The following is a 22,524-nucleotide window of genomic DNA, read 5'->3' as shown; positions in this document are numbered from 1 at the left end:
TAGAAAAAAATTATTTCTATAATTTCATATTTTGATAATTTTTTACCTGACGGTGTTCCGCATTTTCTTCATATAAAAAAATTATCATACTTTCGTTATATTGAGAATATGCTCACCACCATCAGGGGAGAAAATACAAAAATTCAAGAGGAACTTTGAGTTAGTTCAAACTTGCACTATATTATATTAAAATTTTATGGATTTTACAACTGCCTACTAATATTTTTGTTTTTTAAATGTAATTAAAAATTTTGAAACTTTCAAGAAAATTTGTCGAATTTTTTTAAATCGTGTGCAAAGTTTGAAACTTCGATTTATATTACGGTAATTGTGAACCTTATTTTTAAAAAGAATTAATGGAACAATTTTCAAAAGGGAGCCATTTACAAGTTTTGACTTTTTTCTTCTCATTTAATTTCAATAATTTGGTTATGAAAATAGAGCCCATTATTTTACAAAAACCAAATAAATTGAAATTTAAAATTTTGTGAAAATTTCATAAAAAAAAATCAATATTTTAATAAAAATTCTAAATACTTATATATGCATGCATACCAGTGAACTTATTTATTATTAGTTTTTAATATTTAAAGCCATAAAAACTTACTTATCCAATTGCTCACGCAGCTCCTTCTCAAACGTCGGTGACACGCAATGACTCTGAAATGAATAAACATAAAAATGATTTGAATTTAAAATGTAATTGCTTAAGAGTTTTAAAATTTAATAATCAAAGAATTAGAAATAATCATAAAATGTTACATTTAAGTGGTGAGCAATAAAATGCAGACGATATGCCATGTAGAAATTGTAATTATTTACAGTATACATATTTATGTACGTGCACACTTGTAAATGCATTAATGTACAGAACGAAATACTGTAGTTAAAAATCGTAAAAATCTAAAAACTTATCATTTTGATTGACTTTTACGAGCGTTAAAAAGCAACAATGGAATGAGTAGAAATTAATAAATACATAAAACACAAATACATATGTATGTACATACATATATATTAGGGCGGGTCGATTTAAAAATCGCTCATTGCTCTGTGAAAATCGTATTCTAGGGATCAAAAAAGAAACTTTGCCGAAGGAACCATACCTCTAAAACGAATTCTGATGTCCCCCAATTTGGGTCGAACTTTCGGGTAGGGGCAAATTTTGAAAAATCTCACTTTGACCCATTTAGAGTGCTCCAATCGAGTCCAAATGTATGACCGACCCCCACTAACTTTGGACGGCCGATCCACCCATTCCAGTGGCACACCCCCTGGAACTCCCCTGGGGGGTTCCCCATACAATCATTTCAAAATATCACCATTTTTGGCCTTTACATGAAAAAATCAGCTAAATGGCTATGTGTTTTCTTTATTTTTATTTATTTATAATAATATTTATTATTTATTTATAATAATATCTATTTTTTCTCTTAAGAAATTTATTCAGAACATATGTAAATGAAAAAATGAATTTAAGTGAGTTATAGCAAAGAAACTAAAAAGTTCGACGCAAATTGGGGGGCATCAGAATTCGTTTTAGAGGTATGGTTCCTTCGGCATAGTTTCTTATTTTGATCCCTAGAATATGATTTTCACAGAGCAATGGGCGATTTTTTTGCCTCTCCACAAATCGACCCGGCCTAATATATATAATATATATAAGACCTCAAAATATTACACTATAGGCGATAGTGGTTTGCAACAAGATTTACGACTTAAAACACAATTTTAAAATAAAAAATATGTGTGTATAATAAGAATAAAAAAAAATTTTAATCAGTTTTTGATAGTTCCATGTCAAAACAATTAAGACTAGCAGAAAATTATAGACACAACTCTATTGTTTTTTTTTTTGTAAAAACATAGTTCATACTACAACAAAATCCATACAATATAACATTTCAAAATTTGTACAACAATTTTTTAAATATTTTTAAATTTTTAATTTTTTTTTCAAAATTTCATCAAAATTCTCAACTTTTTACCAAAAATTTGGGATTTTTGGATATGCTCAGATTATAGCCCATTGAATTTTAGCATAACGAAGTGCAAGTTTCAAGTGATTACAAAATACCGTTGACTTTTGGTAATTTTTTTGTTGACGCTGCTAGGCTTTTTCTTCCTATAATAAAATCGAGTAGTCACTTTGTATTGCGGTAAAGGTGTGACACTTGACTACAGCTTAGGAGCATGTGTAGGTATGATATATATTTATTATATTTTTCATTACTATTTATTATTATATTATATATTTATTTCGTTAAAATCAGTTCAAAGAATATTATATATACATATATATATATAATTTTACTTTCTGCTCAGCCTCAGCCTTAGACTGGGCCTATTATGGGAGCGAAACATTCAAAACTTCTCACTTTCGGTTTCTTCCGCTGAATCGTGTCAAAGTTTGGATATTTTCGCATAAAATAAACATTCAACATACACAAAAAAAGTAAAAATGTTTGCTTTTACTCGTATAATGTGAAACTTTTCCATACAGTAAATTTCATGCTGTAAATAATGCTGGAGAATACCTCGTTGAATTGAAATCTGCAAATCGAAATGACTATTGCCGTTCATACTAAATTGCTGGTGTGGGTGTTGCAAAAGCAGATTGCTAAATAAATATGTGGCATTATATATACATACACATAATCCATACATACATACATACGAGGTGTGTTCAAAAAGTATTGCGAATTTTGAATTTTCGCAGGTTACGTATATTCGAATTTCGATTTTTTGTGGCGATATGTTGGTACTCATGTCTCTCACTCATGCAAATGGCAAATGTGGCCATTTGGACGCTCAGGTAATTGTTGACAGCAGCTTTGCTTACACGTGTTTCGGCTCGTCTTCGATTTTTACCTATTCAAAAAGATGGATCAAAGAATCTGTATCAAATTTTGTGTGCAAATCGAAATTAAGTGCGCGGATGCATTCCGAATGTTGACTGTGTCATACGGAGAAGCTACTTTGGACCAAAGCAACGTTTATCGGTGGTACAAAATGTTCTCAGAAGGCCCAGAAGATGTGAACAACGAAAAGCGAGCCGGACGCCCGAGCACTTCAACAACAGACGAAAAAACTGGTGACGTGAAAAAAATGGTATTGGCCTATCGTCGAATAACCGTTAGAGAAGTTGCTGAGAACCTAGACATATCGATTGGCTCATGCCATTCGATTTTTTTTTATGATTTGGGCATGAGACGGGTCGCCGCAAAATTCGTACCAAAACTGCTCAATTTCGACCAAAAGCAGCATCGCATGAACATTTCTAATGAGATGTTGGTCTCTGTCCGCGACGACCCAAATTTGCTCCAGAGGGTCATAACTGGTGATGAATCGTGGGTTTATGGTTATGACGTGGAAACCAAAGCGCAATCATCTGAATGGAAGCTGCCACACGAACCAAGACCGAAAAAAGCGCGCCAAGTTCGGTCGAATGTAAAAGTTTTGCTTACCGTTTTATTCGATTGCAGGAGCGTAATGCATAATGAGTTCTTGCCACAAGGTAAAACGGTCAATAAGGAATATTACCTGCAAGTTATGCGCAATTCGCGCGAAGCAATCCGCCAGAAACGCCCAGATTTGTGGAAGAACAAAAATTGGCTCTTGCATCACGATAACGCCCCTGCTCACACACTAATGATGTCACAGCCACCGTATTCCCCAGATCTGGCCCCCTGTGACTTTTTCTTGTTCCCTAAACTGAAGAGGCCCAAAAAAGGGCGACGCTACGCTACGATTCACGAGATAAAGACGGCATCGAAGAAGGAGCTGAACAAGCTAAAAAAAAATTGATTTTTTGAAGTGCTTCGAAGATTGGAAAAAACGTTCACACAAGTGCATAATATCTCATGGGGACTACATAGATACTAATGAATAAATAAACAATTTTTGAATAAACACAAAATTCGCGATACTTTTTGAACACACCTCGTATAATCCACGAAAAGAACATTTCACTATACTGATCAAGGCAAGCCAGTCAAACATGGCTTACCATTCAAAGTAAATTGATTTCGGAAGCGATTAATATGCGAATAACACGCATGTGATTTTTCTTTTCTTTTATTTCATTTTGCAATAAAGAATGTACATATATAAGTATAATGGTCAATGGATTATTAATACCACTACACTTGAATACGCATACAACCACATTTGCCATTTGCTGCTCAATGTAGGTATATATTTAGCAGGCAGTTTTTAATAAAAAAAGCACCCATCAACACTTCATTCAGTAGAATTAATAAACATTGTGCAACATACGCACCCACATACATACATACATACGCATAGGGCAAATATTGTCTAATAAAAATGAGAAATTACATATTCGTCGGTATAATAAATATGGTGATAAAGATTTCTAAAACAAATAAAATTAATTCAATAAAAGAATGAAAGAAATCGCCAATTTATTGTTGTGCCACGTATTGCATTAATGAGTTGGTGTTGGCAGAAGTGGTGGTGGTGCTAGAGGCCTCAGAGATCAGGCAAAATAACACATTTACATATGTGCATGTACTGCTGATGAAATCTGAACCAGTGAGTTGGAATGACTAATTCCAATTAGTCAGAAGAAGCCTACTTAAAAAAATTTAACCACCTTATGCGCGCAGGTATTAAAAATTAAGGAAAATTACTTTTAAGTTTTTACGGTAAAATAGACTTTTCATAAAGAAAATTGTTTCGAGAATAAATTATATTTGTTTGTTAAACATTTTTGTGAAAAAATTTTTTGTCAGCCTAATTTTAGCTATTAATAAAAAAAAAAAAACAATTTGATTGGAGGTGCTTTCCAAAAATTGAAAATTTTTTACCAACATTTTTTTCAGCTTAATCTTAGGTATTAGTAAAATGGGGGGGAAAAAGGGAAGGTGTTTTTCAAAAATGGTCAAAATTTGTTGTTTTTACAAAAATTTTCAACAAAAAAATATAATTTGTTTCAAAATTTCAGCATATTCTTAGCTATTAATAAAAAAAAAATTTAAATCTGAGGGAGAGTGTTCTCCAAAAATCAGAGCTTTTCTTTTTCTCCAAAATTTTTTTGTCAGCTTAGTTTTAGGTATTAATAAAAAAATGGGAAAAGCTCCGAGAGGTGTTTTCAAAAATTACAACTTTCTTTTTACAAAAAATTTAATTTTTTTCCAAAAACTTTCTTTAAAAAATCCTAAAATATCTTAAAATATTAAAACAAAAATATAAAAAAAAATTATATTTGTTTGTTAAAAATGTTTGGCAAAAATTTTGGTTTTTGTCAGGAAAAAAATATAATGTTTTCCAGTTCTTTTGCCAGTACAGTCTGAACTGTTAATAAAAAACTTTATTTTTACAAAAAAATTAGTTTTTTCAAAATTTCAGCAATAAAAAAAAAATAAAAAAAAGAATAAAAATTTTAAAAAGAACTGAAGTAATTTCACGTTAAAAAGCTCTAACATTGGATAAACTCTCAGATGAACTAAATTTTTTTCCAAAAATATTAAATAGAATAATAAATAAAAATAGAAATATATTAAATTAAATAAGAAATAAAAAATGATGCAAGTGTTAAAACGAACTGAAGTAATTTCAATTTGAGAAGCTCTATGCCAAAATTTTTAATTTTTAATAAATCTCGCAATTACTAAATTTGTTAAAAAAATTTTCCAGTTTGAATCTTTGAAGCTCAGAAATAGTTATGAATTTTGTTTTTGAATAACTTTTTTACTAAATAAAACAAGAAAATTTTGTGTGAAGGAAATCTTTATTTTAACCTTCACGCGCTCCATTGCTTGTCTGTTTGTAGGAGTATAGTGCAGCTGCACAAGCATCAAATATGATTAATGTACGACGTCTTTTGAAAAAATTATAAATCTTGCGAAAGGGAGATTAATTTTGCGCCTGCACGTACATCACTATTTGTGATTTATTTAGAAAGTTCCTTTAAGGAACTAAGGCCTAAATCCCATTTTTAAATCTATTTTAGGAAACATTTTGATAGTTTTGATCTTAAACATTGTTGATAGTTGGATTATCTATCGAGCATAGAATATACCTATGGCTATGAGGGTCTTACTTGGAAATCATAAAAATCATGCAAGTTCTCACAGCATGAAAAATACTTTGCTGTGCGATGGATATGATCAGTGAAACCAAAATATTGGATTATTGTGGTTTTATCTTCTATGTTTAGTTAGGTTAGCCATGTTGCTTGTCTAAGACAAGATACTCGATGACCCTAAGGCCCAAAGTGATACCTGCATATAATTTCCATCTCATAACTAAGAACTTAAGAAGATAACTAGTCCCTCCAGTGAGACATTTTGCAAATTTTCCAGGTCTTCAAAGAAATAATCGCCAAGTATGTATTTAGAGAAACTTCAACATGCTGGGGAACCACAGTAAATAACTCATTAAAAAGTTTGGATGTAATGGAGTTATCAGCTGTAGCGGCACCAGTTCAAAAAAGTAATATATTTTCGCTTCGGGGTATGTACCACATATACATATTATCATATGTACTTATACATACAAATAAATATATAAATAGCGTGTACTTATATCAGTGGAAATGTACGTTCAATGTAAGTTGTCAAGCGGTCGCATGAATGCGTAATGTCACATTTGTGCATGAAGTGAGTAAGCGCGCTTAATCAAGCGGAAGCAAAATATTAAAATAAAACAAAAATATATACGCATACTTGCACATGACAACAAACACACTAGCAGCATTGATCAGAGAAAATTAACAATACATAGCACAGCAAGAATACAGCAAAGAAAACCTATCAAAATTCGCTGTCGTAAAAGTGTTCATCGATTCCCTAGACTGGCTGCCGTCAAGTGCCCCAAGTGTTTTGTCTTCGGAGTTCTGCGAATAAGTTAAGCGTTTTCTTCATGTTATTTTATCACATTGTTATTCTTAATGTGGAAGTTGCTGTATTTGCTTTATTTTTACTTTGCAGCAATTATTTGTATTGTTGTTTTTAGTTGTTGATGTGATTGGCGCCAGCGCTCAGTGGTTGTGGCAGCATTGGTGGCGCCGCACACTGGGTGTGGGTGCAGTCACAAGATTACATAAGACAGTAGCTAAGCAAATGACATGTTTGTTTGACATGACATGGCAGGCGGAAGGCCGGAGGTCGGCTGAGCTACTGTGCAGCGGTGAGCTGTTGATTTTTCCCCTCTTATAGGTCTCTTTGGTGTCGTTTGTAACGCTCGGGTCGAGATACATATGTACCTATATTTAATCTTGAGGATTACATATATATTATTGAAAGCTGTAAGGGAGTTGCTTAAGTAAAGTGAAGAATGTTGGGATGGCGATATGACAAAAATTTAACAATATACATAATTCCAAGTTGAAGGGCTTTGCCTACTTAGAAATCAGCATTAACGCACATTTGTACTTGAATAGCGAAAACTTATCGCGAAGAATAAAAAAATACACTCTACAGCTAGCAGAGGACTATCTTTTTGCATTAATCTTGTGTGGCTTGTATGTTTAAGTATCACTTTGAAAATTGTGAAGTAGCTACACAAATTAATTTCACTTAGTGAGATATTTTTCCTTGGCGTCCGTATTCAAAGCTGACAAAACATCTAAACACTATCAGCGTCATAACTGCATAACGTCCTACTCACCCGAAATTGATGCGAAGACTCTTCTTTATGTAGTTAAGCCTACAAATAAGCTAAATTTTAGAAAACTTACCACAAAGTCCAAAACTCTTAAATCTCTTGACATGAAGTCGCTAGGATGTTTTTCTACGAGTCACTAAATTTTAACCTACGATTATGTAGCTGTGCTTTGGTAGTTGATTCATAGTACGCTAGTTCACGTAGTTCATAAAGTATCGCGATACTCATATCAGTTCAAGTTTGGTCTATTTTGAAATAGATTATGCAACATATTTTTTGAAAAGCCTTTTCCAATATTCTTTTCTGGAGCCCTCCGTAAAGAAAGTTAGGCCAAGCCTTCATCAAAAAACTCAGGATTGCTTCGTTGTTCTCTTATGGGAAAACAAGCAGCATATTTTCTTGCCAAATAGCCTTCGCACCAAAAAATATGTAAAAATCCTGTTCGATATGGAAATAATGAGATGTTCACTTGTACTCTGTACAAGTATGGACATAATTCAGACAAATCACGGGCCAATACATATATCCAGTAGCACCTGTTCTACTATATTGCAGACGACAATACGAAGTATTTTGTAAATTTTTGTCTGGTTTTTGCTCGAACAAGCTTCTCAATCTCACGATGCACTTACATGACATGCTTTTTACAGATTTTTTCCTTTCCATTGATTGAAAAATTCGAAAAAACAAATTTTTCACATATTTTGGCAAGGGTTGTATGAAAGAAAATATTTTTGAATTTTTTTCTTTCATTTGTTTGCTTTCATTCTATGCCTATGTGTCTATGTCATATACTTTTATTGAAATAGGATAATTTGTTTAATGACTTAACTATTAAATTTTTTAATTTGTTATACATTTAATTGAATAAATAAATAAATATTTGATAATTGGCCTTAACTGAAACATTGAAGTCCTGGAAAAAATCTTGACGTGCTGCTAAAAAATGAAAAACTCAGGTTTACTACCATTGGGTAAAAGTATACCACACATATCGATTTTTTAATGTGTGAAAGAAAAGTTCAAATTTGTCACACTGTGTAACCTTCACTCTACTTGTATGCTGAATAAATATTAATGACAAAAAAATATTTTGCTTAAAGCTTCAAACTTTAGTTGCTTTAAAGATCATTAAAATATTGTTCTTATTTTCAGACTTTGGAAAGCAGCCGGTAATAGACATAACAGCGCTATAGTTGCTTTTCACAGGAACTAGGAGTTCCACCAGAGAACACACAATACCAAAATTATCTCTACAATACATATAATGCATTTTAGATTAGTCTTAGAAGAGTGCATAAGGTTCGGTTGCTGGTCTTACTGGTGCCCGTATTATTAAGGAGCCCCATAAGGACTTGGACGAGAATCCACTTAGGTTGTGTGCTTCCAGATACGTTGATACCAGGCAGTAACGCTTTGGCTTGGTGATGTGCTCAGACTTGGCTCGTGCTACATTACTCAGCAATTACCAGAAATAAATCCTTGCACTACTATAACGCCATACCGTGAGACGTTGAAGAGCTTTTAGATCTTCTTGCTGATGTTTCTGAAATAAAAACATCTGTTTGCCTGTTACTTTCGAATTGGTCTTGCAGTGTTTGGACTCTTAATATAAATGTTTTGCTTATTGGAGCTTCATAGCAGTATGCATGATAGTTCTATCCCAGGATGATAGAGCATCCACAAAAAGTTCATTACTCGAAGTGCTTGGATAAAACTAGAGATAGTGGATCGGAGTAGCCACACTTATTCCGAAAGGACTGTGATGAACAATAACGAAGTGATAATGGGAATATTTAATATGAAATATGGTTTGCCAAGTCTATGGTATGAGGGCTCAATGTCAAGGCCATAAGGTCATTGGAGGAAACGAGATCGTAGACGAAATAGCGAAAAACAGGGTCTTATATCCACGGATTTTATCATCGAGATACCAAAGTCAATACGAATACTATGCAACGAACTAGACGAAAACATGATCAGAAAATTCAGGACGAGATAGGAGAGCCTGTCCACTTGCGGGACTAAGATCGTGTGTAAATATGACTGTCACAGTCTTACTAGATTCATATTATCACTCACATGGTCCTGAGCCTTTCTGTGCATTTACAAAGGGCCACATCAACGAACTTCTCATTAGGTGGTAGGAGAAGAAGTTCGGTGTACACTGGCGAAATTCTACCGGTCACCGACAAGCGACCTACACCGCACAGAGGAATTTCTGATAAGCTACTTTCACCGTGCAGAGTAGACTTAAGACATTTAACTGGTTATTTTACAGACCACTATAGCCTGAGAAACAACCGATTCTGCGAAATGGACACTGAAAATTCAGAACACATTCTTTATAAATGTCCTGCACTAGGCAGAACACGGCTACACCCCCTTGGAGGTAGTGCCGTGCATCCATATAAATTATGGAACAATAAACCTCAGAATGTGCTAAAGTTTTTAAAAAGCTTTAAAATATAGGCTACCCATAGGTTTTGCACAATAAATCACTTACACGAAGAGATTGGAGAACTATGATAGTCGTGATGACGGAATATGGCACAGCAGAACAGTGAGGAGTGCACGAAATTTAGGGAGCATGGCTCAAAGGAAATTGTAGAGCATCTGCTTTGCGGATGTCTGGCGTTATTCAAAATATCTGGGGCATCACAGTTTGATGGATGGGAAGGTATTCAGCAATTGGCTGGAAATGTCTCTTTAAATTCGCAATAGAAACAGGCTCCATGCGAGTGGACTATTTCAAAACGCATAACTAATAAACTCCATTTGGTATTGCTATGTACCGAACAGGTCTATGCGTGACTGCAAGTCAACCAGTTCAACCTAACTCAACCTAGACTTTAAAATGAAATGAACGCCATATTCCAAATACTTGTTTAGGTACTTCATTTGAATATTTCAATGGCGAAGTTAAATGCAAAGTATTTCGCAACAATTTATCATTAGAAAAATACGCGCAATTGAATAGCTGAAAAATAACCTGCAGCAACCAAAAAAAAAAAAATAAACAAATTTTGACATCCCCAAATACCAACCACCAGTCAAACCAACTGGCAGCCCTCACACTCCTTCAATAAGTTAATTCTGTGGATTGCACTGGGGGTACTTGTACAAACAAACGAGATTTGGGAAATTCCGTATTGTCATTTGCTCAAACGTGAGGCCCAGTTACTCGCCATGCCGACATGGATGCCTGCTGCCACAATTAGCATAATGAATCATACGAGCTATGCTGGATGGAATGCCAAAATCATAACCGATAACTTCAGAACATCAGCAACATAACAAGAATATTCACTTACAAATGGAAAAAAAATTAAAATAAATTACAAGTGTCAGTTGAGCATATCCTGTGGACAGTCGCCAGTGCGTCGCCTGGACCAAGGGATTCTTGATGTATGTATGGGTATATGTGTGTACATATGCGTGTGGGAGGAGTGCAAATGGAGTGTGTATCTGCATAAATATCAATTTGATGAGTATTCAAATGGACTTCATACAAGTACTCGCCAAACGAGTATGAATTCAAAGCAACAGGGGATGCCATTTGCCGCATGCTGATATTGTTGTTGATGGCGCCGTAATATAATAACAAAGTACGTTGTAGTATGAAACAAAAATTGAAAGAAATTTGAATACTTTTCGTGTAAGGGTTGTTGGCAATTTTCAAACAGTTGCACGAATTAACAAAACAAATCCTAGCAACATGTTGCATTGGTGCGAACATAATGCCATGTTTTGATAAACCCCAAGCACAAAGGGCTCAAGCGATTGCTAGCAGGCGACTGCGCGGGTGACAAGCAGCAAATCCGCTGAAGCGCCAAGTTGGCTTGGCTGACTTTGGCAAGCCAATGGAAAAGTGGGAAAGTGGGTAGGCGCATCCGTTTGCGTGTGGCATGTACACGTGCGATTGCAATTGCAATGCGGGGAGGAGAAGAACGCTTGAAGTTGTTTTTGAATATGTTTCGGGTGTGTGGGTGCTAAGGTGGTTGATTGGTTGCTTGGTTCGTTGAATTTTTCACAACGGAAGGGCTTAAATTATATTATTGCTGTTGTGTGTATAGTCGCCGTTCAGCTTTAGTGGATTTACATTTACTTATGTATGAAAAATTGAGGAAGAGATTTTCCGAAAATATGAACATGCGTAATATTTAATTAACATTAAGCATTAATATCACTGGGTGGTGACTGAGAATTGTAAAGCCACAGCTGAATGGAATTTAACGAAAACACAGTTGTACCTTTGTATGAGGAATTCACATTGTGAGTGACTGAGTGCCGGTGTGGGAAAGTAGGTACAATCACGGATGATAGATTACAAGGTTTGACCATCCGAAGCAAAATTTTGAAAGTGTCTTTGGCTGTTGTGTCATAAAGGATTCGACTGAGAGAGAGGTGCATGAAATGAAAACGAAATGTGTAAAGTGAGGTTAGCTGAATAGAATCAGTTTTCCAATCAGTAGCTCCAACGAACATGAGTAGTGGCTGTGTAGATTTTTTCGTATATAACCAACACAACCTCGGCTTTTGGCGATCTCTGTCATTAAACAAACCGCTGTCACATCTCCTGAATGTAACAGCAAATCAACTGATTCCTTCAAAATGTCAAAGTGCCGGCTAACGGTTTGATTTTGGACGCCCCTTCTGCAGTTTTTCCATCGTGGGTACAATAGTGCTTTAGGTAACTTTCACTCAGCGCAATTTAGTTGCAATGCTATAAGAAAGTATGATATATTACCAGGTTTGGCCAACAGCTATGGTGAAAAATGGAACTGAATGAAATGAGTTGGATATATTGTGAGTGGATTACAGAAGAAAGAGATGAACGCAAGTTTTTTCCGTGAGAATACATTTTTGTTGATACGGTGAATAAATAAGTTGAAAAATTTTCAATAATCATAAATCTTTTTAGGGAATTTCATTTTTTGACTAAAAATACTGCGATTTTCTATTAAATATTTTCAATATACATATATTAAAATATTCTTTTACTTAGGCTAATACGATCATTTTTTGAAATATGCCAGAAAAATATGCAATTCAAATAATGTCAGTCAATTTTTATACATCCCAAATGCTTTCAGAGCACGAGTATTTCCAGAAATTCAAAATAGGGAAATGCGAACACCCCACATGCATATATGGTGACACAGCCGCAGATGACGCTGAAGACGCCGTTTTGCAATGCATGGATTGGGAACAAGAATGTCAAACGTTGGAGAATACAGTCGGTCACATACCTACTGAAAATGTATTCGACAAGATACTAAGCAGCGAGCAAACGTGGGCGTGTTGTGGTGGTTTCGCGAAAAAAAAAATTCCGGATGAAAAAGAGGGACATGGGCGCAGCCAAAAAAGCATACACCTTGTAATGGGGAAGATGGAACTTCACTCTGAAGTAATGGGAAAGCGGTTCCAGAGTGGGCGACGGTTACAAACGAGGCGAGTTTTTTGTCTCCGGACAACCATTGCGATGTTAGCTTTGTTGATGCAGTAGACATTTTAAACCTCCTTATACGCAAAGAAAAAAATGTAAAATGGTAGAAATATTGACTTAAATATTCCATAAAAATATACACCAATAAATTTTATTATATACTCCTGAAGACAATATTAATGGTAAGTGCAGTTTTATAATTTTTTTTTTTTTTGTAAGAATTTATGTCAACATGAGAGCAAATCAGTAAAACTTCAATGCAAAATAAAAAAAAATTGAGACGCTTAAGGGCAAAACGGCAGGTGACCCAATATTCTGCAGCTCTTCTTCTTTCCTCTTTCATAATTGGTTTACCGCTTTCCTCTTTTTATTGTTCCTCATTGTAATTAATTGCTTTAATAAACATATATATTTATAGAACCGCAACTCTTTCGGTGCATTTTCTAGCAATTAGGTAAACTTTCGTATTAAACTGGTAAAAAATTAAAAATTTATTTTCTTTCACTGTGAGTGAGTGCTAAGGATTTTGCAACAGAATAATGACTGGTTTACTTGAGTTTTTTGTTGTTGTCTAGAAAATGGAGAACAATAGTAGATGGCGTTGATGATTTTTTAATTGCTGTATCCATGGTATTTAAAGCGATTGAATTGGTAATTCCACTGAGGTGGTTTGAAAATTTTGCCATTAAAATGCTACACTACTACTACTACAGATGCTCCAAAACTTTCGTTCTACTTTGAAAAGGAACTTACCATATTATAACCGAGTGCTGCATAGTTCAATAAATCGCACTGGAAACTCGGCATGCAATACATAACAGCTGAACAAGTTAAATAACCACACCAGCGTGAATATTTTGATTTTATTTCTTCAAATGCAAGCACAAATTTTTAATTTCTTTCCTGTTCTTTCTGTTCCTCGCCAAACAAAATATAGCTTGTTTTTCAAATAAGTAAATGTAATAACACGTATAGCAACAACAATAGAAAAATTAAACTACAACAAAATCAACTACCAGCCGTAATAAATATTAGTGCTGCGCTTTGAAAAAAAGCCGGTTGAATACTGAAAGGCAATGATGAATTAAACGAGACGACTTGCAGATGTTGTCGGCATAAAACCAGAAGAAACAACCCTCGGTGTTGTTGTTGGTAGATGGTGTCGTTTAGCCGGCCGGCATTTCGTGACCATTCAGTCACTCAGCCAGTCAACCGATGGACTATTTTCAGCTGTTCGTGACACTGAAATATTATTAATGTTGCAGTTGTTGTTTTAGTAGTGTAGCGAGAGTGCATTAGTGCATGTGGTTGTTTTTATTGCAATGTATGAAAATGGAAGAGGTCAAAATGATGAGAGACATAGTGGTGGCCGCTTTGAATTTTCGAGCAAAGTGGTAATGAGGGAAATATAAAGTTTGTTATTTTTATTTATTTAAAAAGGTAATTCGGAGTAAAATCCATTAAGAAAAAATATTTAATAGTGTATTGGGTTAGTAACTATGTATGTCAATAGTTTTTTATATAAAAGCTGTACAAATTTTTCTTATGAATATCGATGGAGATCATGAGAAAGAGTTTCGAGCACTGAAGGTATCTCTCTAACTATGCAATTACTAATAACGTTTAAGTAATTTATTATTAAAATTTTGCAATAACCCTAGAATTTTTAATATAAAATGTGAACTTATCACTTATATTTTCAATAAAATATGGCACCATTTGACACGAGATTCCGAAAATTATATCAGCTCTTACAAATGAACCCAAGCTAGAAGCTGACAACAGAGGTTTGCTACCAGATATTTAAAAAGTAATCAGAATAAAACAACCAGAGCGAATACAATTTATTTTTAGAGACATATAGGAGTAGAATACGGATTAGGAGCCTTCTAGAGAACTACTTTTCGGAAGATAAATGTTGTAATTCCACAAGATTTGGGAGCATAAGATGGAACCAGAAACTGGGGCAGTTCCATGAGGACAATAATATTGACCGTTGTAGGAGAATTCAATGTCTATGCGATTTGGTAGTAAAGAAATAATATTTTTCGCTTTATTCACTGTATGTGCATAGGTATGATTATATGTATAGGGCGCGCCATCTTTTATGTCGGTATGTAAACGCTGAATAACTTTGTCATTTACCAACCGATCGACTTCAGCATACATGTTTTCGATACCTCAATTCAGTACATATTTTCTATCAACCATGGATCGCTTTACACCGAAACAACGCGAAATCGATGCTATAAAACCCGAAATGATTTACAAGGTGATGACAAGCGCAGAAAAAAGATCGCAGTTTGTGATTGCTAATAGAGGTGGTTACTTGATTGATATTGTATTCAAAAAATAGTTTTAATGAATGAAATGCATCTGTCGAAAGAAACCGTTAACATTTGACATTGGTTTCACTTAGTACGGATGAACCAGGTTTTATTTTGTCGAATAGTGTAATTATTGTAGCTTTACGCGGCCAAGAAAATAAAGTCATGCATTCGAGAGCTTTTGGAATATTATTGAAATACGCTCAGCATTAAAGGGTTTTCCAATAAGAGGTGTTATTCCCGGATCATTTTCATGCATTTCAACGACTCAATCAGCAAAGACACGACATTGTTGATGATCGGCCGGCTTGAGTTCTTGTGTTAACTGGACTTTATAAGCCTTAAGACCCAAATCTTTATGCGAAATTCGGTGTAATGACGTTTGTGGATGCCTAATTCCAAAGAACGACGAGGAATAGACAAACCTGTGTTTTCTTCAACACTTTCGGCTACAACAGCAATATTTTCGGCTGTTCTTGAGCGACGTGCACGGGTTTTATTCTTCACATCACTAACTTGTCCCAACAGCTCGAATTTTTTCACCAATTTCTGTGTTGCGGTCCGACAAGGTGTTTCACGATGACCCCAAAATGTTCGAGGTTTACGAACCACCTCTGCCAAATTTTCACCATTTTTATAGTGAATTTTAATAATTTCAATGCGTTGCTTAAGCGTGTACCGTTTCGTTTTTAGAATATTAATGGCATAGTTTCTACTTGTCAAATATTAAGAAATGACAACTTCAAAAGTGACATCTACCGAAATAGTGGGCTATTCAAAATAATACCTGTTATAGGAAAACCCTTTACTATGCATTCTAGAAATTTTTCTTAGCCTGTAAAAAAATACTTTAGCGAATTGTATTTTGCTATGACCAAAATATTTTATAAAATGCGTTTAATCGGCTGAAAAGTAGTAATGAAAGTCAACTGGCCTGCTGGCAATAAATATAGAGTTTTCTAAAGGAACTATGCAAACCGAAAAAATGTGAAAGTGTCTTATTTCATAACTAACAGAGGAGTATTATTACTTTTACGTAAATACTTTTTCTAGGCGTAAATCTAAATGTGAGTCACATACGTCAATCTGTTACCCTACCCTTTAATAAAAAGCTGTTAAAATTTCAATTAGAACTTTCACGCCTGCAGCGTTGCTTTTATGTGGTTAGTTAGATGGGCATACATATGAAATATATTCAGATTTCACACTCAAAGATATCGAATTCACTATACACATATCGTTAAAAAATATACACTTACATATACATATACATATGTCCATGTGACTGCTCGTATATTAGGATGGTTCGACTTTTTACTGCACAATCGTATCACTATTTTACGAATCACACATAATGATCGCTCAAAAATATACGAGAAATCCCATTTGTCTTTTGCATTAATAGCACTTAACTTTTTTTTGCCCCAAAAGTATGTACAAGTCGGTGGTTCTTATAGGATTTTTCGCATTAAATACGAACTGGTAAGTAAAACCTCTTTATCAAGCCTTCAGTTTTTGCAACAAAGCGGTATGAGAGAGAGCTTAAATATGGCTTGAATGATAGCTTGAACCCCGAACTGCCACAAATGAAAGAAAAATCACAAAATGCTATAGGAGTCACCAACAATTTCTTGAAACAAAGCTTTGTCAATCAGCGCAATTTGGTAATATTTTATTGTTATTAAATGTTTATGAATATTTGTGAATAATTTTTGTTTGATTTTAACAAAACGTAGATAAACTAAGTGAGCAGTGTCTAATCCAACGATAATATTTCCACTTCTAGGAAGAAGGGATTTGAGATTTCTTTTTTAAATTACTTATTAATCTTTAAAAAGATAACACAGGTCAACAACGTTTTGTTCTAGGAAAGTGTAGGGTCATTTTCGAAGTAATTGTTTGCGTAGAATCCGAATCCGGGGTTTAAATTGTTCTATCACGTCAGGATTTTGAGATATCCTAACCTAAAAGTGCAAAAACGCTGTTTTTGCCCGTTTTTGAGGTTATGTAGCTACGCAGATTTTGCTCTTCATAAAAAAGTAAACATAGTATTTTAAAGTATAAGTCTTCCTCTTTTAAATGCCTTTGAGTTTGCTTAAATATCTTTATTTTTCACTGAGATATCGCATTTTGAAGTTTCCATGTTTGTGAATTTTTCGATATTCGAAAATCCATTGAGATAACATGAGACGTGATGCGGTCGATTACATAGTCGCACAAAAGAAAATAAAAAAAAAACTTCAAAATGCGATATCTCAGTGAAAAATTAAGATATTTGAGCAAACTCAACGGCATTTAAAAGAGGAAGACTTATAATTTAAAATATTACGTCTACTTTTTTATGAAGAGCAAAATCTTCGTAGCTACATAACCTCAAAAATGGGCAAAAACAGCGCTTTTGCACTTTTAGGTTAGGATATCTCAAAGTCCTGACGTGATAGAGCAATTTAAACCCCGGATTCGGATTCTACGCAAAAAATTACTTCGGAAATGACACTACACTTTTATAGAACATTCCGAACCCATTTTTTTGCAGACCTGTGTAATAAATATATTTATTTTTCAAGCATTGCGTACCAGAACAGTACACATGGTGTGCTCAGTGAATTTTTGTTTTATTTCACCTCAACTCATTTTATGAAAAAAACGCAAGGCGTCAGAAAAAAGTATTAAAAATTAGGCGATTTACCTGCTTAAAACATGCGCTTGTTTTACTAAAAGTTCATAAGCTATGTTACAGAGTACCCTAAAGCTTTTTAAAAATTAAGATTAAAAAGCTAAAAAAATTTGTTGAAAGTTTGAATTGAACGTTTGAAAGCTTTTAACTTGGCGAACATTGTAAATATTTTAATCCAATCTCCGTGCTCAATTATGTTCTTCTTCTTCTTCTTCTTAGCCTCACAGTCCGTGGTGGACCATAGCTTCATCAACAATTTTTCTCCACTTTATTCTATCCATGGCTACATCTCTCCAGTTGTGTACGTTCATTTGCTTAAGATCTGATTCGACGTCATCTAACCATCGCTTTCGTGGGCGTCCTCTTTTTCTTCCTCCAATTGGTGTTAAAATAAAAGCTTTCCTAGCATTTCGCTCTTTCGGCATGCGCAGTACGTGCCCAATCCAGCTAATTCGTTGGGCTTTGATAAAACGTATTATATTTTGTCCTTGAACGATTTCTTCGATTTCATTATTGTAGCGAATGCGGTAGCTGCCATCTATTGTTGCAACCGGACCATATATTTTCCTTATGATACGTCTTTCGAAGCACATCAGCTGATGAATGTCATTTATTTTCAGCGTCCATATTTCTGCACCATATGTAAGGACGGGTCGTATCAGTACTTTGTACATTCTTATTTTCTGTGCTCTGGACAAATCTTTTGATTTAAATAGTTTTATGTTAACGTAGTAGGCGTTATTTGCAGCTTGGATTCTGTCGTTAATAGCTATCGCCGAATCTTTATCTGCTGATAGTTTAAAACCCAAGTATTTAAATTCAGTGATATTTTCGAAAGCAAAGTTGTTAATACTTAGGTCATCGCGTGTCGTGTTGTTGACTGACCGAATCATGTATTTGGTTTTCTCGGTATTTACGTGTAGTCCCAGAGCTTTTGCATCTTTATCAATGTTTATCAAAGTGTTTCTATCTTTAGCCATAATAAGAATATCATCTGCGTAGGCACATATCTGAAAATCATTATTAAATAATGTTCCATTCGTGTTTATTTCTTTAACAGTCGTGTGTAGCATTAAATTGAATACTAAACATGACAATGCGTCTCCTTGTTTTACTCCGGATATGATTTCGAATGGGTCTGACAGGCTTCCTTGCACCAGTACTTTACTTGTTGTGTTCGACAATGTACAGAGAATCAAATTAATTAACTTCAGAGGTATTCCAATTTTCTGAAAGCAGTATTTTATCCGCTTTCTATTTATACTGTCAAATGCCTGTTTGAAGTCAACAAAGAGGCAAAATATATCAATTTTATATTCGTAAAACTTTTCGAATATCTGGTGGACAGTAAAACCTTGATCAATCGTTGAGCGGTTGTTTCTAAAACCACATTGGTAATCGTCTAGGATGTTCTCAGCATAAATATTCAGCCTTTCAAATAGAATGTTTGTAAATACTTTATAACCTGTATTAAGTAAAGATATGCCTCTGTAATTTTGGCATTCAGTTTTATGTCCTTTTTTGTGTATAGGTACTATTATGCTTGATGCCCATCCAGTGGGTATTTCATTTGAATGCCATATTTGGCTTACTAAGGTAAATATTTGTTTATGTAGTTCATGTCTGCCATATTTCAGAAGTTCTGCGGGTATTCCATCTTCACCACAGCTTTTATGGTTTTTAAGTTTTCTTATAGCCAATAGTACTTCGTCAAAGCTAGGTTCTTCAACATAGATTTCGGCCGTATGTACTACTTGTTCCTCCTTACTTGTATTATCGTAGTTTTCTTTGTTAAGTAGTTCGTTGAAATATTCTTTCCATCTATCTATTACTTGTTGTTTTTCGCTGATTATGGAACCATCCTTTGCTTTGCATATATTTGTTCGAGGTTGAAATGTTTTAGTCTGTTTTTTGATGTTCTGATACATAGCTCTGACATTTTTGTTTCTAAAATCGCTTTCAATTTGTTCAATTTGCCGCTTCATGTAGGTTTTTTTCTTTTTTCGCATTATTTTCTTAGCTTCTTTTCTTTTGTTTACATAATATAATCTATTTGTACGTGTGTTTCTTTCCATATATTTAATTCTAGCTTCCTTTTTCGCATAATTAGCTGCTCTGCATTCCTCATCATACCATTCGTTCATTACTGATCTCTTCTCTCCAATAGTATTCTTTGCGGATTTTATGATTGTAGCTTTCAGTTTATTCCATTGATCTTCAATATCTAATTCAGTTGAGTCATTATTTGTGCTATTTTCATTAAATAAAATGTTTTCAATCGCATATTTGTACTTTGCTTTCATATCTTCATTATTTATAAGTTCATCTGTATTCCACTTTAATTTTTTATAGCCTTTGTTGTCATTTACTATTGAAAATCGTTGTCGTAACTTAGCTACCACGAGATAGTGATCTGTGTCGCAGCAAGCGCCTCTATATGATCTCACATCTATGACTGATGTAGCATGTCTTTTGTCAGCAAGTATATGATCGATCTGATTAGCCATATTGCGGCCCGGCAATTATGTTCGGTACTTTATATTTTCAAACGCATTTTCATATTTTTGAAATCTCAAAATAAATTGAACAAATTGCATTTCTTCGTTTCCTTTAAAAAGGAAAGGCCGCATGCAATTATATGATTTTTAATAAAGTGTCTATTTTAAAATTTTGATTTACACCGCACTAGTAATCGGAATAAAATAAAAATATTTTCGTTGGAGAGAAAAAATTTTAGCTATTAAAATGCATTCATTCAAATTCAAGAATAAATCTTAAAATAATTTGTTCTTCAGAAAATTTTTAATGTAAGACCATTTTTCAATTTCCACTACCTTCTTTTATTGTTTAATACCCGTAACATTATTTCTCGGAGTTTAAAACACGTTTTCTAGTGTTTTAGTGAAAAAATCTGAGGAATGGTTAAAATCGATTTTCTCGCAAATTTGAAGTGATACAGACCTCTGGTGGATACCGATGAAATCGGTAAGCTTGCCTGTAATAAACAGAATATACGAAAACGCCAATACATTAGTTATTTTTTTGGTTACGACAACACTTTCATACTTAAATATTTGAAAGCGACTGCCGCTCAATAGATGCGTTGTAGGGTCTTTGAGTCGCTGCCGCTGATGCTATGTACCATTGATAATGGGGCTTGCTTATTTTAGCAATATTTCAGAGTTTTAGAGTCCTATAACTTAAAAAGGGATATACTGTTTGAGCTTATCATCCATGAATTCCATATACAATATATTCGCAATTTCGACATTATTTAAAAAAATTTGTTTTCGACGAAAGTTTTTCTAGGAACGCAACTTTGACTCAAGTCAGACTGATTGTAAAAATATTTTTTTTTAATGCATTTTCTCCCATACTAATCGAGCCACACTAATGCATGCATCTATGTAATTATGTATGTATGTACGTGTGTATGTATGAATTTATTCCAACTTAATTGTGTAAAATGATATTTTACATGCGAATTTATTTCTTTTAATAATAACACAGTGGCATTTTGTTTTAAAACATGAAATAAAGGTAAGTAGAATCGGATTTCAAAAGGCAGGAGAGTACATATGCACATACGAGGGTCATTTGAAACGTCCGTGCAAACTATCTTTGGTTAGTAACATCTTTTGGAAGAATACACACCAAGTTTGGGCAGGATTGGAATTCGTATTCCTTTGATTCGAGGAAGTCCAGTGATTTTCTTTCCTTTTCCACACAACAACGTGCCACCTGACGTCTCAGCAGTAATGGAAGTAGGATTTCTACTCGTTTCACATCCCTCATATTCTACAGACTTTGATTCGTTGGATTACTATTTGTTCCACAATTTCAAGAAGTGCCTTGCGGGAAAAGATTTTATTTAAACGAGGAGGTGATGGCAGAAACGAATGACTATTTTTCGTACAAATCCTATTGTTCAGAAGGGATCAGCAAGCTAGAACAACGGTGGACAAAGTGTATGAACCTAAAAGGAGACTATGTTGAAAAATAAGAAAGGCTTACCCCATACAATTAAGTACTTTTTATTTTACACGGACTTTTCAAGCGACCCTGATACATACACATATTTTTTTCAGATTATTATTCTTTTTCTTTTGGTCGTGTGCTTCTGTAATCAGCTTTTCACTTTTTGTGACGCTTTCTGCCTTTGTCTTTTTTAGATTACTGTTTTTTATTTATGTTTTACTTCACGCTGATGCTCATTCAGTCAGTTTCAAATACAATAGACGCATAACGGTGTTTTGTTCGCTGGTTTATGGATAAGTTTCATAAACCGGAAAATAGCTAAGGCACGTACGATATCATAACAATATAAATAATTCTACTGCACTGTGATTTTTCGGCAAGTATTTTGCTAGTAATTTATTTCTTACATAAATTTCCAATTTAAGCAGACTCTAATAGTGACTCATTTACTTTTGAGCGCG

At 34.2% G+C, this 22,524-nt stretch overlaps 1 protein-coding gene across 3 annotated transcripts in view; it reads right to left on the bottom strand.

The window, feature by feature from the left end:
* The window catches only part of LOC129244669 (uncharacterized), a 178,622-nt gene that overhangs the window by 12,044 nt on the left and 144,054 nt on the right, over nucleotides 1-22,524 (bottom strand). For 2 of the 3 annotated variants that reach the window (XM_054882437.1, XM_054882438.1), the window contains one exon: nucleotides 608-660. In XM_054882437.1, the coding sequence (XP_054738412.1) occupies nucleotides 608-660 (53 nt within the window). Of the gene's footprint in view, nucleotides 1-607; nucleotides 661-13,834; nucleotides 14,131-22,524 lie in introns of those variants that run through there. The other variant, XM_054882439.1, reaches the window with a different exon arrangement.

The sequence above is a fragment of the Anastrepha obliqua genome, chromosome 4 (genome assembly GCF_027943255.1).
Source record: "Anastrepha obliqua isolate idAnaObli1 chromosome 4, idAnaObli1_1.0, whole genome shotgun sequence".
Lineage (NCBI taxonomy): Eukaryota > Metazoa > Arthropoda > Insecta > Diptera > Tephritidae > Anastrepha > Anastrepha obliqua.
The sequence above is the reverse complement of the archived record's forward strand: the minus strand, read 5'-3'. Positions and strand labels throughout refer to the sequence as shown.